Consider the following 17,166-nt stretch of genomic DNA (forward strand, 5'->3'; position numbering starts at 1 on the left):
TTAAAACACTTGAGGCCAGGTCTTCACAACACTAAACTGGGCGATAACGTAGAACATTCAGGCAATGCGGACAGCCAATCAGTGTCACTGGTATAGGAAAAAGAATGTAAACCCAATCTTTTTCTGAGTAATGGGTAATCAAGAAAACAATGATTGTATAAGAACTATGAATCTTGGCTGCAGAGACCAAGCCTCTGCCTGCTGATAATTTGCAGTAGTCTTTGCAAACAGAAATTACTCCATTCAATGAAGTCTTGTTTTTGTTTTTGTTTTGTGTTCTTTTTCAGAAAATATACTTGTGCTTTTGAAAGGGCTTAATTCCAAACAGATAATATGTGTGAACCAACGGCCATGCCTCAAATGAAATTAGTCATTCATCATAATACAGTAAGGCTAGAACATAGCACTTGGTGACTTAAAACACCAAGATAAGCATTTACACTGTTGGAAGGTAATTTCATTGCTAAGCTATTAAACCAGCGGGGATCCTATTTATACATTTATTTATTTATTTATTTACAGAAGTTTGGTTCATTCAAGTTCAATTTTAACAGCTTCAGTGAAGTTAGTTTAATGGTAAGAAATGTTGACTTTCACTACTATTCCAAATGAAAATCAGGCAATTGAGTCTTGCTACATCCCGGAGTAAAGCATTAATCCAAATGATGAGTAGTCAGTTCTAGCAGTGTAGAGGCCAACTTTACCGGCCAGGATGTTGCATTTGTATGACATTCAGCAAACATTGATCTGGGCTCTTAGTTTGCTACATATTGTTCCCTTCGTTGATTCAACCTGTGAATAACATAACATGTTATGGCAGCTAAGCAAATGTTTTAATAAGCCATGAAAGGCAAAATGCCATAGGGAATCTGTATATTCAGCTATTTGGAGAACTTGTGTTTTCCACAAATTAAACTGGAGATGTCATTTGAAATTTCCTTCCTTCAAAAATGCCATTGCATTGTGGATTCCTGCCCATTGATGTCTTTCCAGGCTTATAAATATATGGTGTTATTGCTACAGTTATAATTTTGTGAAATTTTGTTCAGCAATTAATAGTGACTTCAGCAATCTGTGCTAAAATCCCAAGGCAGAAATAAATGTGTAAAAGATTTGAGCCTATATGTGCAAGAAGAACTCTCTTTCTTCAATCATATTTCCTATACTCAGTGTTAAGTACTTCACTGATTCACCACTGGAGTTATTCCTTGGATGTGTAAATAATGATGTTCTTTTCAGGCCTAGTGAATTCCTGTACTGTGACTATTTAAAATAAAAGAATTCAATTTAAATGTGCAGTAGTTAGTGCTGGTTATTTATAATGGTTACATTCAAAATCATTCACTTGAGAGATTCCTTTTCACTTACATGCAAATCTAGATTCTCTGTATATATTGAATTAAAATTTTAAAACCAAATAAATATATTTTACAGATTATGCATTCATTACAAATACCCAATCAAAAAATGACAGTCAGTGTATGTACACATGTAAACTGTTCTTCACTAGTTTGTTTCCTGAATCCCGCATTGTTTTAGTGGACTTGGGCTGCAATTAGATCTTTAATGATTTGGGCTCATGGCGGGGAATAGGAGAATCTTTCCCACTCTCTTCATTCTGCCTGGATCCCAGCTTGAAGGATGCCTCCGCTTGCATTCTCAATTCTCTACTACTCTACGTGCTTTACTGATTGTTTGTATTCCGGCTAATAGACTCAACAGTGACCAATAGACTAAAGTCCCAAGTGTATATATCCATTATGGACTTCTCTCTTCAGCCATTTGCCTCTAATTTCCAATTGCCTATGTCATCTAACTTCTTGTAGACTCACTGCCTTGGAAAGCCCACTGTGAGGGGATTTCAACACCTAATTCCCCTCTAATCTTTCATTCACTTAATGGCACTAATACAAATTATGTTGCCTAAGTCAAAAACTTGGAAATCATCCTTGATTCTTTCTCTTCCTTTTCCCCACAACCACTTGACCATGAAATATCTCCCCTTTCTTCTAGCCTGCTGCTATTGCACCACTTAGTCAATGGCGCCTTCAACATTTCTTACCTAGACTAAAGCAATAACTACTTTTTTTTTTTTTTTTTGGTTAAAGATTGGTACCTGAGCTAACAACTGTTGCCAATCTTCTTCTTCTTCTTTTTTCTTATTCTTCTCCCCAAAGCCCCCTAGTACATAGTTGTATATTCTAGTTGTGAGTGCCTCTGGTTGTGCTATGTGGGATGCTGCCTCAGCATGGCCTGATGAGTGGTGCTACGTCTGCACCTGGGATCCAAATAGGTGAAACCCTGGGCCACCAAAGCAGAGTGTGTGAACTTAACCACTCGGCCAGGGGGCTGGTCCCGCAATAACTTCTTAAAGTCTTGAAAATCTACACTCTACACTGCTGCTAGTGAGAAAAACAGAGAAAAGGCGATAGGGAGAGAGAATTCAGCAATAGTCTTGATTAACCAGTAATTTTTTTCCTAAAAGACACACGTTTTATTATGGTTCCTTGGTTCTTCATTCAGAATGAATTCCTCATTTGGTAGCAAGTCATATACAGTTCTTTAAATTTGGCTTCTACCAATTTTTATAAGCTCTTGTTTGCTCCTCTCTTGTGATGCTCCGTCACACGTGCCCTTATGTGATAACTCCCATGCCCATCCAGAACCCATGGAGTTTTTCTGCCAGCGAACCATCAGCATCCTTCGGCTATATTTAAGGGTCACATCCACTATGATGCAAAATATATTCCATATTTAAGGTACATTTCAGAGGGTTAAGGGTCAAGACAGCAGGTAAGGTGATCAGCATTTTCATTGAAGAAGAGAGTTGGCCTTAGAATGTTGAAATGAAAGGTCAGATTAAGGAGAGCTTGACACTCAAATTGATAAATGTAGACTAGGTTGGTTGGTTGGTTTGAATTGATTTATTCTGCAACATGATGTAGTCATTGAAAATTTATAAGCAGATGTACAATGTGAGCAAAACCACAAAATACATCTTTCTAAAGCTCTAAATCATTAAAAAATGGAAATTAGCACCATAACATCTCATTTACCATCATGGCCAATTCTAATTCCAATGAATAATGTCTTCCTTTAGCTGAAGAGAGGCAACGTGATGTGGTGGCTTGAAGTGTCTGGGTTCTGGAGCAGGATTGCTCCCATTCAACTGTCAGCTCTCTCACTGCCAAATGTGTCGCCTTGGGAAGTTTATTTTGCCTCAGTTTCCTCCCATGGAAGACAGGAATAATAGCACACCTTACTTATAAGATTGTCATGAAGATTAAATGAGTTAATACATGTAAAAGATTTACAATAGTACCTGACACAGTAAGCAGGCACTCAATAACTCTTAGCTATTATTTTAAAAGCAAGACAAATATTTTCCTAAACATCTTCTTTCAATTCTTCCAGTCTCTATTAAACCACCATGTCCTAAAAATACGTTGTTTTTGTTAAAACCTTAGATCTCCAAATTACTATTCTGTTGTTGGGTAGACAGAAAAAGTTGTTTTCATTATAGGGAAGAGTCAGAAAACATGACTGGATATATCCTAGTGACAGGTAAAATACTGAATTTTTGATATCCTAGTCTCAATAGTCAGGTACTTTGAAACAAAAAATTCCATATCGAGCAGCTCTGCTTTGGGACTTACCATATCTAAAAGAAGCTGGTGACAGTGTTAACCCAGAATTTGTCATACTGCAAGCAGTGTAACAACTTTCTTGGAGCACAGAACTGACCAGTAAAAACTGAAAACTCCTTTCTGGGTGGGCACTTCAGTTTTGCCCTCCTGGTCTTTTTTCCCTCTCCATCCATTTGCAGAGGACTTAAAAAAAAAAAAAAAAAAAAAACTCAGAATACCTTTAACAATGGATCCATTGCCATAAGCCAGCAGGATAACAAACCCAATTCCCAGAAGCCAGCAGGGACATGAATGCCTACAACACACAGTTTAGTAAAAGAGAGCAAATAGATTATTCTGGAAGGTTCAGTGTCCCTCTGGGATTGCCAGATTCTGCCATAATATTAAATATTAAGTCCAAAAGCTTTAGCCAGACCAAAACTCAGGATTTTAAGTATGCAAACCATAATTACTTCAAGTAGAAATGCTATTTTTAGAGTTTATGAGCTTATAAGTGCAAGAACACGTCTGCCTGACCATGTGGCCATTTATTAAATTTGTCGACATATGTTATTTATTTCAGTAATTGATCATGTTTGCAAACGATCACTCTGTATCTGAACACTGCATCCAGTGGGTCCCTCAAATCTGTCCCAAATTAGGCTAGTGTCAAACATTCATTCTTTCTGGTGCTTGTTGAATAAAAATTTGGTCAGTGTTCAAAAACATTTGAAAAATGCTTCACAAAATATTTCTTTTATGGAGATTCACAATGCATTTTCATATATTAAGGTTCCTGACATGTCCTTCCATAAAGGAGTGTGTTTACTTTTGTTTAATCCAGCACTTCTCACATACTATTTTCTTACAGAAACTCTGGTTTTCTGTAACACTAATTTGCATCCCATAAAAGTAGTGGTCCATGTAGTACTCTGAAAAATGCTGCTCGAAGACCAGTTGCTTTTTGCTCTAACGCAACCTGGATTCAAGTGTCATAAGACACTTGAGTCTGATTCATTTTTCTCAATGCCTGCCCTTGCTGCTGGATTGCCATGTGGCCTTGCCTGGCCTGGACCCAAGAAACTGGAGTGGCTCTAGATTCGCTTTCCATTTTCATCCTGGAACTCAAAAGTCCTCTCTAGAGGAAACTTCAGCAAGCTGCATAGTCAGGATATTGATCTGCTTCAGGATTTCTAGTCTAGACTCTCAGTTAGGATTATCCAACCCTCTTAATAATAGTTTGATTAGTTATTCTCCAAAACACCTGAGCCCACCCAATTCCCTCCTGAGACTACCTAATAACACTATATCCCTAATTTCTTATAGGAAATGACCATGAAAACTAAAAGCTCATCGTATCTTGCGATTTGTGAATGTTGAGAGAAAAAATACACTAATTCTGAATTCAGTTCAAAACACATTGACAACAACGAGTTCTATTAAGCAAACTTCCTGATCCTGTTTCTCCCCCTACACTCTCGTCATCTCCAGCCTCGAACATCTTTCACGTGTGTCTTGTTAACATTAGCGAGGCAGGGCAAACTGGGAGAACCTGAGACCTAGAAACAGTTCTGCCAACGGAAGCAGGGCAGGTACTAGAGAAGTAGACTCAAGTTTTAAATAAAACAGAAAGATTATTCCAGTAAGCAAAGCATTATGTGATTTCCATAGGTTAGGGCAACAGGCAACAAGTGATAGTCCAGGGACAAGCAAATGATTAGAATGGGGCAGAAGGGCAAAGCAAATACATTTCTGCATGCAAAATACAGTTCCCAAACCAGGAGGTGGGAGATGGCATAGGAGGCAGGAGCAGATGTCTGGAAGAAGAGAGCGAATGGGGGATGACTGGGGTTCCATCCACCTAAGAGAAGGCTCGTGAAGAGAAGACTTGGATCCTTTGGAGACCAGGACTTAGATGATGACGTCAGGAACTGAGGAGGAGACTGAAGAACTCACAAGCTCAGTGATGAGAATGGAGACCAAGGTGAGACTACCTTCGAGTCTTTGGCAAAGCTCCTTATTTGACCTGGCCTCAGTTTGGACAAGTCTCTGAGCTTATAGATTGTCCTCTAGAAGCCCCTGTATAAGAAAAGATGGCCCAGAAACTGAATTGCCTAACATCTCCTCGCTTAGCAATCTGGCCAAGTAATTTACATTTCTTGACTGTAAAGATGCTTATAGACCAGAAATTTACTCCAGCTAAACTATAAACAAATGATGAAGTGGTTTTGAGAACTACGTTGTAATCAACTCTCTTCAGATTAGATCTTTCTCAAAGAAATTCAATGTTCTTAATTGTTTACGTCTGGAGGAGAATTCACTCTGCTGGAGATATATTTTTACCCAAATAGCCATGTAAGAAATATGCAGGAAAGTGTTTATCAATAGCAAAATAATCTAGAATATTTACCAAACTTTTCTATTAAGAATTTGACATGTAATTTTCATTCTCTGCATTGAATAAACTTTAAGATATCTATTTTGAAAAATCTTTGTCTTCAAACTCAGCAGGAAGATAATTGTTTTCCTCACTTCTGGAGCAGGACAAAAGTAAACAGCATCAATATAGTAATTATTATTTTAATGTAAAATCACTCCAAACCATGTATTTTCTTTGTGTATGTCTGTGTGTATGTGGGTACAGGATAGTATTAATTTCCTAATTCAGCCTTTAAGAATTGCTTTTCCACAATTAAATTCTAAACACATTTACAGCTTGTAAGGTGGCTATCCAAATTGACTTTTGAAAACAGTCAATCATCAGATTATATCTTCAATCAAATCTAGAAGTGAAAATGCTAATGTATTTCTCACCTAGTGTTTTAGAAAACACTAGAATCGGTGTTTAGATTTTCCAGTGGACGAAGCCACAATAATAAAATTTTGAATAAGTCTGAAATTTAGAATTCCCCAGTTTCAGCACCCTGGACCCTCAGTAGTTACTTAACAATGTGAACTACGCAGATGAAAACCTTTATCCTATCTAAAAAGTCAGAGTAGCCATTGATTTTATGTTATAGTATTTACTTGACCTGCATTATTCATAAAACTTTACACAGCTTTTTGCAATTAATCAAGCAAAACATAAAATTCACCATTTCATTAAAATAGATTAAGCAAGCATATTAATAATCTCTGTTGACACTATCTTTAGTTTTATTAAAGCTATTTTCTGATTTCCAACTTTAACCACGATGCATAAGTGTACATGTTTCTATCTAAGGCTCTAAATAAAGGGTAAGATTTTTTAAAACTGACAACTGTTTGTCAAATATATTTAAAAGAAACCCCAATTTCATATTGATTTATTGATCTGTACTTTTAAAATTTGAGAAGAATTTGAGACTTTACCAAGTTCTTTTGTTGTAATACAATTTGTGATTGAGTTCTTTCTGGAAAAAAATGCTAACGAGATAAATCAACAGGAGCTCAAGCAAGCCAAAAAGAGAACTTAAAGAAAGCATTCTAAAGAGTACCTTAGAGAACTCAGGCACCAGGACTCTTGGGCGTTTGGGACCGGGAGCGAGAAAACCTGTAGAAACTTCAGCAGTTCTCTACGGGTATGAGTTTGTCTTGTGAGAGTACAGGTGTCTGCATATGTGTCCTGATGTGTGGTGCTGTGTTTTTGTGTGCTCATGTGTATGTGTGCCTATCTGTGTTGTGTGTGTGTCATGGGAGGTAGTCTTTCTTTTCTTGGCTTCATGATTCACTCTTCTCTCTGGGCAGATAGGACTGCAGTGCTTCTCAGTGTACCTGGAGAGAGATGAAAACTCCTCAGTCCAAAGTACAACTTGGATCCAACCACATGCAGGCATTAACCGGCTGTTCCCTACTTAAGTTAGCCATCACTTCTTCTGGTTAGTACTCGGAGATAAAAACTAATCCATCTGGACAGACTTCCTCTGAACAGCTCGTATATTAAAAATCTCTGTAACAGTCCTCCAAAGTTTGTATCCCACAGTGATACCAATAGCTCTTACTAAAAAATAAATCCTGTGGTCAAATATAAATGATAATAATAGTAAATATATATTGAGGGCTTTCACTAAACCAAGCAATGTTCTAAATACTTCTCATGTATTATTTCATTTAATCTTTACAACACTCTAGTGCTGTACCATTAATTACTTCTATTTTTCCCAGCCAAAAAGTTGGGACACTGACCCAATGTTACATAGTTAGAAAGTGATAGAATTGGGATCTGAGGCCAGGCCATCTAGCTCCAGAGCCTCAATGCTTAACCACCAAGTTCTGTTGGAAACACTTGGTTAAATAAGGTTGAACCAATGATTGATTGATTTTTGCTATAGAATTTCTTACTACTTTCAGTATCTTACTATAAATTACGAATATTCCCAGAGCAAGATATACCATCAAGTTTCCAAAAATTCTATAACCGTCAACTTTTTATTTTCATGGGGTACCTAAAGATAATAGTAGAACATTCTTTGGGAAATATTGATATAACTTGATTTTTATTCTGGATTAATAAAATAATACATAAGAAACAATTGAACCATAAGGAAAACTGAACAAAAATTAAGTGTATTTAATTTTGGTTTACTTTCAATTGGTTATAGAATTCTCTTAGATTCTAAAATTAATGAATGTGTCAACATAGGCAAAATCAAATTGTGTGCATACAACCAAATTCCTTAAGTTATTTTAAAGAAATCATCACCAAAAAAAGAAAGCAGCTCATTTTCAGACAAACAAATGGAAGCAAAATGTTAACTAAGAAGTACTCCATGTATGGGACAGAATGCTCCAAGAATTCATATGTTTAAAGAAATAGGAACTTAGGAAGAGTATAATTTAGTTAAATTTTTTGATGATAAATTTATAATGAATTCAAAATGGAAGCTACAGTAGCAGTTTCTTTCCAGAAGTACTGTATGAAAGATAATCACTATCCCCTCTCACAAAACACTGATTTATTCATTCAGCAAACATTTACTTAGTGCCTACTGGATGCAGAGAACTGTCCTTTGCCTTTAGAAGATGGTAGATGGATAAGAGGCAAATTCTGTCTTCATATCTTTCATGATTTAACCTCAGGTAGATAACTTGTACATTCAGGGGAGAAATCATATTCCAAGGAAGCAGAAATGCACATGAGAAGATGAAGGAAGGCTACCAAAATGACATAGCATTTAAACTGGACAGGACAGGTATTAGGAAGAGAAAGGAGTGGAAGCTAAGAAAGAGAACAGAGTGACATACGTAGGTGCGGAGAAAGGGAAGTTCAGAAAAGAAGAAAAAAATAATTCAGTTTAATTGTAGCTTATGTCTGTGAACATACAGGGTTAATGGAAACCAGGGCAGAACCTCCTGGGGCAGAACCTACCAAGTAGACAGCGCAATGTTATGAGCGTCGGCTGTGACCCCTGGAAAATCTCGTCCAGAATTCAGCAGGAGTGTCTCTCAACCAGGAGCAATTTTACTCGCCAGGGGATGTGTGGCAATATCTGGAGACATTTTCAGTTGTTATAATTATTTTAATGTTGTATTTAATATTGTAATAATTTAAAAGATTTAAAGTAATACTACATTTAACTTTTAAGACAGTGACATAGCTGCAACACCCTGCTTATTGTCATTTATGGGGAAAAATATCATGACTTTCACTTTTGAACTCAGTAGGCTAAATATTTCACAAAAAGTCTTCTGTTGAGCACAACTAAAAAAGGTGGGTGAAATATAAGTCACATTCCAAAAATCATCAAATAGCTGAATGGTAAGGCAATAAAGGCCATGACTCTGGAAAGGATGGGAATCCAGAGATTTTAACATGGCATTTGGGAACATTTTGCCTGGGGTATTATTTAATCATAAATTAGTCACCACCAAAAGCTGAGCATTTTATGCATGTTTAATATCGTCACTAGTCTTAGGTGACAAAAAGTCAGACTCCAGGCCCCATTACATGTGTAATCCTGCTCAACCTCACTGTCTGCTTTGGGTTGGGATCCAAACAGCGACATCCCAGGATTAAGATGAAAAGAAGGAACTGCCCTTGCAGAGACTGCAGGCAGGTCATCTGGGTAGACCAGAAAACGTCAAACTCAAATCTTAGTGTTAAGTTATACAGACTAACAGTGACCACAGAGGCCCAGCAGAAGCAATAAAAATCTTTCTTAAAAGAAGATAAATCATCCTGAGCTGTCACTTATTTCAGTAAATAATTTGCCTGATGCAATGGCCATTACACAAAAATAAATAGATGAGGCCAGCCCAGTGGTGTAGCGGGTAAGTTCCCATGCTCCAAATTGGCTGCCCAGGGTTCGCCAGTTTGGATCCACTTATTAATCCATGCTTGGCAGGCATCCCATGTGTAAAGTAAAGGAAGATGAGCATGGATGTTAGCTCAGGGACCATCTTCCTTAGCAAAAAGAGGAGGATTGGCAGTAAATGTTAGCTTAAGGCTAATCTTCCTCAAAAGATAAATAAATAAAAATAATTTAAAAAATAAATAGACAAATGAGAAGACTAATCATGGATGCAAAGCCAGCAAAACCACCACTGAAAAGTCAACAGATACTGATACAAAGGACCTCTGAGTTGAGGACACAAAGAGACGGAGTTGGTAGTCTGGAGAGGCAGGGGCAGCCGTATTTTACAGGGCAGAGTACCAAACAGGATAGAGCTGGAGAGAGAGAGAGAGAGATCTGCAGAAGGGCTCCTTTAAGTATTTAGCTGAGTGCTGATCAAAACATGTATGTGAGGAAATTATCTGAGGCCAGAGAAATCAACCTTAAAGGATTAGAGGAAACAGTTCTCGGAAATAATATAAGGCTGGAACTAGTTTGTGTTCCTATCAGAGAGAAGAGAAAAACTTTGAAATTCACAGGACTTTGAGTAGAATACTCAGAATGTATTGTCACAATAGGGGAAAAATTAGTCCTAGATTAAAGGATGCTCCCATTCTGCCTAACAATCCTTAAAAGCAAGTCTTGACAGAATCAAACTATTTCTAAGTAACCTAACTGTGTCCAAAACCAAGCTTAAGAGTATTTAAAAGAATAAAAACTATCTATTACCCAACAAGTATATAATGTCATGCATCAAATCAAAAGTTAAATACAAATTAAGCAGAAGAAAGTAAATAACAAAGACAGCAGAAATCAAATAAACAGAAAATGGAAGATTAATAGAGAAAAATCAATGAAACCAAAAACTGATTGTTGGAGGTGATTAATAAAATTCAAAAATCTCTGTCTAGACTGATCACAGGAAAAAGAGAGAAGACATACATTACCAATGTCAGAAATTAGAGCAGTAACATGACTACAGATTGTACAGATAATGAAAGGCTAGTGAGAGAATAAACAATCCTACGTCAATAAATTTGAAAACTTAGATGAAATGTACAAATTTTTTAAAAGGCACACATTACCACAGTTCACTCAAAAAGAAAGAAAGAACCTGAATAAACCAATATCATCTTCAAAAATTCAGTTTGTACTTAAAAACCCTTCTACAAAGAAATCTCCAGACCTAGATGGCTTATTGGCAAATTCTAAGAAACATTTAAGGAAAAAATAAAACCAATTCTACACAAATTCTTTCAGAAATTCAAGAGGATATGTTGTTTTTCTTGATTGCGGGAATGGTTTTACAGGTTTCATATATCAAAACATAGAATTTTATACTGTAAATATGTACAGTTTATTATATGTCAATTATATCTCAATAATCTATTTAAAGATGTTTAAAAAGTTAAGTCCCCCCAAAACTCTACAATTTCCATAGGAGAATGCCCAGCATTTAGTATGAAATGCAAACAAAAGAAGAGCAATATCAAAATTATTGTTTTGTACCTCTCACCAATTTTGAAAATGAAAAGGTCAGATAAATCCTGACAAAGCTGTGGTGAGACAAGTGTGTTTATGTACTGCTAGTGGAGTTCTAAATTTTTGCCTATTATCGACAACACTATGGTAATATATATCAGCTGTCATAAATATAATGGTTTAATATTCATTTATCTAATAAACCTTGCTTTTATCATACGTTCTAAAAAAATTATTTAACAATAGGGAAAGAGCTATCTGGACCAAGATGTTTCCTTCATTTTGTATAATAGAAAAAAAGAAATAGAAACAATTCAAATACCAAACAGTAGGAGAGGTTTTATAAATCATGTTGTGGATACATGATGAAACTCCTTGAAAGTCACAAAAAAGTAAATGACTGAACAAGTGACAACACAGATGACCATATTATGCATACATTATAATTACAGCTATTTTTAAATGTATATTTATTAACGAGAGAGACAACAAAGTTTGGATGTACTATGTCAAAATAAAAATAGTTTTGTTGAGCTGGCCCAGTGGCACAGCAGTTTGTTATGGTGGCGACAATACTCATAATTTAAAATTTTTAATGTTACTGTTATATTTGTTTTAATAGAAAAAAAGCCATTCCACTTGATCTAAATATTTCTTACAGTACAAGTTCTCTCTCTTTAGAATTATTAATTCTTCGAAATAGTATTCTATTAATGATGACTAATTTGCATTAATTTCTCCATATTCTTTTTTCTCCTAATTTCATCAGGGATCTGAAGTACAGACAACAGCCATCAAACAGTGTGAGGCCCTGAAGTACACCATCGTCTCATTAACATGACATTTATCAGCTGGGCTAAGTGGCCATGAATATGAATGCATCAGAGAGACTGACTGAGGAAGTTTCTGCTGTGCTGGTTGCATTCTGCATTGTGCACAAAAAATAATACGGCTTATGAAAAAAGAAACAAAAGCAATAATAATGAAAATCTTTACACAATTAAATATCCACAGAAATCTGTGTCCAGCATCTTGGTCCATTCACCCTGCTTGGAGATGCAGGTCCTTGAATGTATTTGCTTCCGATGGAATCTTGTTTGATTAAAAGGAAATATGAATCTCAAGATGCAGCTTTTTTTCATTTCTCTCTCAATTTCTCTCTCTCGCTTTCTCTCTGTTTCTCTCAACATGAGGGAAATATCTTCACAGCTTCTTCATCTGCACTCACAGTAGCTTCACCACGTAACTTTGGGGAAAGCCTCGTGCTTCTGGAAACCACTAAACCATCCACTACCTCTGCATATGGCTAAAATTTTCTCTTTAACTGTGAATGCTTGTTTCTGTCTGCTTCAAACATGTTTACACACTAGGAAAAATCACTCAGGAACCAACTTTGCTTGTCCATTTTATATTGACATCATTTCCTTATTTGCCGATCATCTGCAACCTAATTTGCGTTGCAAAAACACATATTCAAATCACTTGAACTGATCTAATAGGTTATTCATCTCACCATGCTACACCATAATGCATTATAAGTCCACAGACCTTTTTGTAGACTTCATACAAGTTTCTTAAATCTCCCCATTTGTAGATTTGTAGATTTAGAAATGTTTAGCACCTGCCTAATAGGATTGCTATGAGAAGCGAGTGAGAACATCTGTGTATAGTATTTCGCATAGTAAAATATTTACTATCATTACCGTTAACTTCTGTAGATGAAAGATGGATTTCTAGGTAAACCAAATCTATCAGAGCTAACTAGCTGTTTTAAGTACTGCTATATTGGATACGAATTGGTTTTGCACTGCATAATGAAATTTAAGTTTTGATTATCAACATTATTAAATTTGCCTTTTTTAGAAATATAATGTTAAACAAAAACAGTTGCTCCTGGTATTTGAAAGAAGTAGACTTTTGAGGGGAATGTACAGATTGTAAGCTAATATTAATATTAATGCTTAGTTAATAGTTTGTGACACAAAGTTACTATTCACAAGTTATTATTAAAATGAACTGAGACTCTAACCTGAGACTACAAACAACTCTTAAAACATTGATCAATTCCAAGTTAGAGTGAAAAATAGAATCTTTATTACAAATGGAATCTAAGGAGAATCTTGACAAATGTACGGAACACTTTGGTGCCAAATATATTTCACAAAGTAATCTCCTTCAAAAGTTATCATGGAACAAACATTCGAGTAAAGAGAAAAATTAATAAATAACGTAAAATACCAAATGGTCACATTAAAACAAAAATGCTCACTGCTTCATAAAGCCAGGAATAATCTCAGCCATCCAGTTCCTTCTTTTTACAAATAAATTAGAGTTCAGAGAAGTCAAGTGACTTTCTCAAGGTTACATAATCCATGGTTGGCATAATTACTACCAGTCTCTTAATTTTTAGTGTTGTCCCATTCATCTTCTATATCAATCTTTTATATCATTTTAGATAAGAGGAGGCACAAAATGGAGCATGCTATGAACATATACAGCATAGTCAAGGCCAAATGTTAGCTATAAGCCAAAGCACAAAAGGTATTTCAGAAGTGATTCTTTTCTTTTCCATTAGTTAGGAAATCAGTTATATTCATAGGTAGCCTGTGGCAAATTAAGATCTCTCTTGTATTACATGTTGACTTCCATTATTCTTCTTGTCTTTCAAGCCAAGTTCAGCCAAACTTTCCATGCGAATATAATTGTGATGAAAGAATAACACCATAAGTTATGATTTTTAAAAACTTTCCATTTCAATCAAAACAACTAATTAATTTATCCAGTCATCTTCGATGCTTTGGTCAGTAATCAGCACCACGTCATATATTTATATTATATATGAAAGTATAGGTAAAATTAAAATCTTATTTAATTAGAAAATGTTCATTTAATTTTCACTACAAAAAGACCTTCTGTAGAAACTAAAAACTAAAGTGACAAACTCAAAACATTCATCTAACTATCTTTTGTTTTAGAGCCAAAAGAGACATTAGAGATATTGAGTTCCAGCGTCTTAACTGATTAATGAAGAAACTGTGACCCAGAGATTATTCACAGCTGTAAAGCTATTACGACAAGAACAGAAATACAAATTTTAGGTCTTGCTTATTCCTTCCAGAGACAGTTCAATATATTTTAACATATGTATGTGAAAATTTAGAGCCCGAGGATTGGGTTCTCAAGTTGATAACCGCATAACTATACTCCCTGAATGATTTTACTGATAACGTTTTCAAAAAGAAAACATTGTAATCTAACCTTGGAAAGTGTAATAAATAAAATAGGATCTTAGACACTTGCACTGCAGCTTATCTCTTCTTCCCACCTTAAGCTGCATTGACTGAAATTGCTAATATGTGTCACAAGCCAGATTTCATCTTAGAAGAAAGAACAAGCCTGCTGATTGAAAAAAAACAAGGAGTGATAATAAAAATGTGAGGATAAGTGGAAATAATTCTTTTAAGGAGAAGCTTGATGTGTAAAAAACGAAAATGCCAGTTTTTTTAGAAGGAATAAATATGTTATGAAGAGGGGGGTTACAATGGATTAAAGAGAAACTCAAAGAGCATAATTTACTAGATGCAAAAAACAAAGAAAAACTTAACCACAGCCAGAAGGAGAATCTTCTTTCACGCATATAATTAGCCTGGAGGTTCTGGTGAGAAAGAAAAATAAGGATGAAAAGACCTCTCTAATAAAAGATAAGGGAAAGCCACTTTTTACTCAAACACCAGATGGCAAAATCAGTAAGCATGGGGCTTCCCACAGACCTAGGGTTTCCAGCACCACAGGTGGGACAAGATGAGATAAAAACATCCTCTACAAATGCCTTAGGTTATAAATACACACACACACACACACACACACACACACGGGAGTGAGGGGGGAATAGACAGACAGGTGTGCATGCATTCACTTTCCTAAGGACAGAAGGAAGTTCCCTAGAATGATCTCTTGATACAACAGAGTCACCACCCACCTTCTAATCTAGGCCCCTTCCTCAGCCCATTTTAGTCCACCTCTCATGGACTAGTCCAAGATTCTAAAAATCTGTCCATATTCCAGTGGATTAGTTCAAACCTGTCAGTGTCACAACATTAAAAAAATGAATCAGGAAACCTCACTAATGAATCAAATTGAAGGAACAACAGCAACACGGACAAATAGCTATCTCTGTCCCCTACAGTCCTTCCTAACTTCAAAATAAAAAGGATTTAATATCATAATTCAAAGATTACTGAACTTGGAATAACTGGAAAATAATTTAAGTTTTCAGATAGATAAATAGTGGGTTATTTTTAAATTGTTTTATTTAATCATTAGCCTAAAATTAATAAATATGTATTTGGCCAGATGTTCATTGGTATAATGACAAATTATAATTCATGTGCTAACGGGCTGTCTTCACATGCAGGCGACAGGATAAACAAGCCAGATGCACACACATTTGGAGTCATGGATTGCTCTAGAATATGGAAACCAAGCCTCCTCTGGCTCAAGATGGCCAAGTGTACACAACTTTACCAGGAGAAATAGCTTTCATCTTCTGTCATGACATTACTGGAAATGCAAAGCACTTCTCTGTCGTCTTAGTTTTCTTAAAAACAACTCTCAAGAGTAAATCTGAACAACTCATTTTCAGATGAAGAAACGCAGGCTTTTAACTGGAGGATGTGTGTAGACCCCACAAGTTAGCAACAAAAAAGAGATTAAAAACAGTCTCTTGACTACCCTGCATTGTTTACGTGCATATACACAAAACCTCACTCAACGGCTCACATCATTTGGTACGTGATTGAGTTTCTCCATCCACTTTTGATCTAGTAACCTTGAGATTTTACACCACTTAAGTTTTACTACCTAGAAATTACATCTAATTTATCTCCACAAATACATTGGAGTCAAATAAATGTAATGCAAATCAGTAATCAGGTGGCTTTAAAACTGCCTTTTAATTAGATCTGTGGTAATTTGTCTAACAAATATATTACTACGGAATCAAATTAATGTATACAATAAATCCTAAAGTGGCTCCTCTGCCGTTGGAAGATTGTAAGACACACTGCTTACCAAGTAGTATCAAAGTGCTCTCTGGTCTGCTAATTTTCTGCGCTGAGTATTTTTTTCTCCTTAGGGAATCAGTAACTAACTCGAGTTACATGCATGTTCTCCCTCTTGCATGGGGAACCCAAAGCAACAGCATGACCAAAGATGTCCCATGCAGATTTTGAGCTATGCCTTCCACCAGGAAAATCTTGCCCAGCCCACAAGCTTTTCTGTTATTAAAAATTCTCATGGGCTTATTCATGAGCCAGCTCAAAGGGCTTCTTTGTAAGCCACATGAGCCTACCTGACAGAAATGATGATAGGAGTTGGCAGAAGGAGAAAATTGATCAATGGCTCCTTCTTGTCCAAGAGACTCCAATATAGAAACAAAGGCATCCAGTAGATTAATCCTTTTTAAGCACATGAAGCTTCATAAGCCTGCAAAAAGCAAGGTCGTATAGAGAATGAGCAGGTCTGTCTTCAGCTCTAAAATGTATTTGCAATCTGACTTTGCATTCCTCAGAGACGTCTTTAGTAAAATTGAGTTAATGGTTGTGTCTTTCACCATAAATTAATAACTCAGTTCTGTTCTTCAATTGCTCTTTCCTTCAAAAAGTCTAAGACATCATACTCTGTCAGCTACTGAAGCACTTTGATTCTTGATTCTACCGGTAACCTTATTCAAGGCAAACTCCTGGCCT

General features: G+C 36.0%; 1 protein-coding gene across 1 annotated transcript in view; it reads left to right on the forward strand.

Moving 5' to 3' along the window:
• FUT9 (fucosyltransferase 9) overlaps positions 1-12,405 on the forward strand; it is a 210,804-nt gene extending 198,399 nt beyond the window's left edge. Inside the window, exon 3 of the mRNA XM_070223565.1 lies at positions 12,189-12,405. Within this exon, the coding sequence (XP_070079666.1) occupies positions 12,189-12,260 (72 nt within the window). The 3' untranslated portion in view covers positions 12,261-12,405. The remainder of the gene's footprint in view (positions 1-12,188) is intronic.
• Positions 12,406-17,166: the final 4,761 nt, after the last annotated feature.

Source organism: Equus caballus, chromosome 10 (genome assembly GCF_041296265.1).
Source record: "Equus caballus isolate H_3958 breed thoroughbred chromosome 10, TB-T2T, whole genome shotgun sequence".
In the NCBI taxonomy this organism is placed as follows: Eukaryota; Metazoa; Chordata; class Mammalia; order Perissodactyla; family Equidae; genus Equus; species Equus caballus.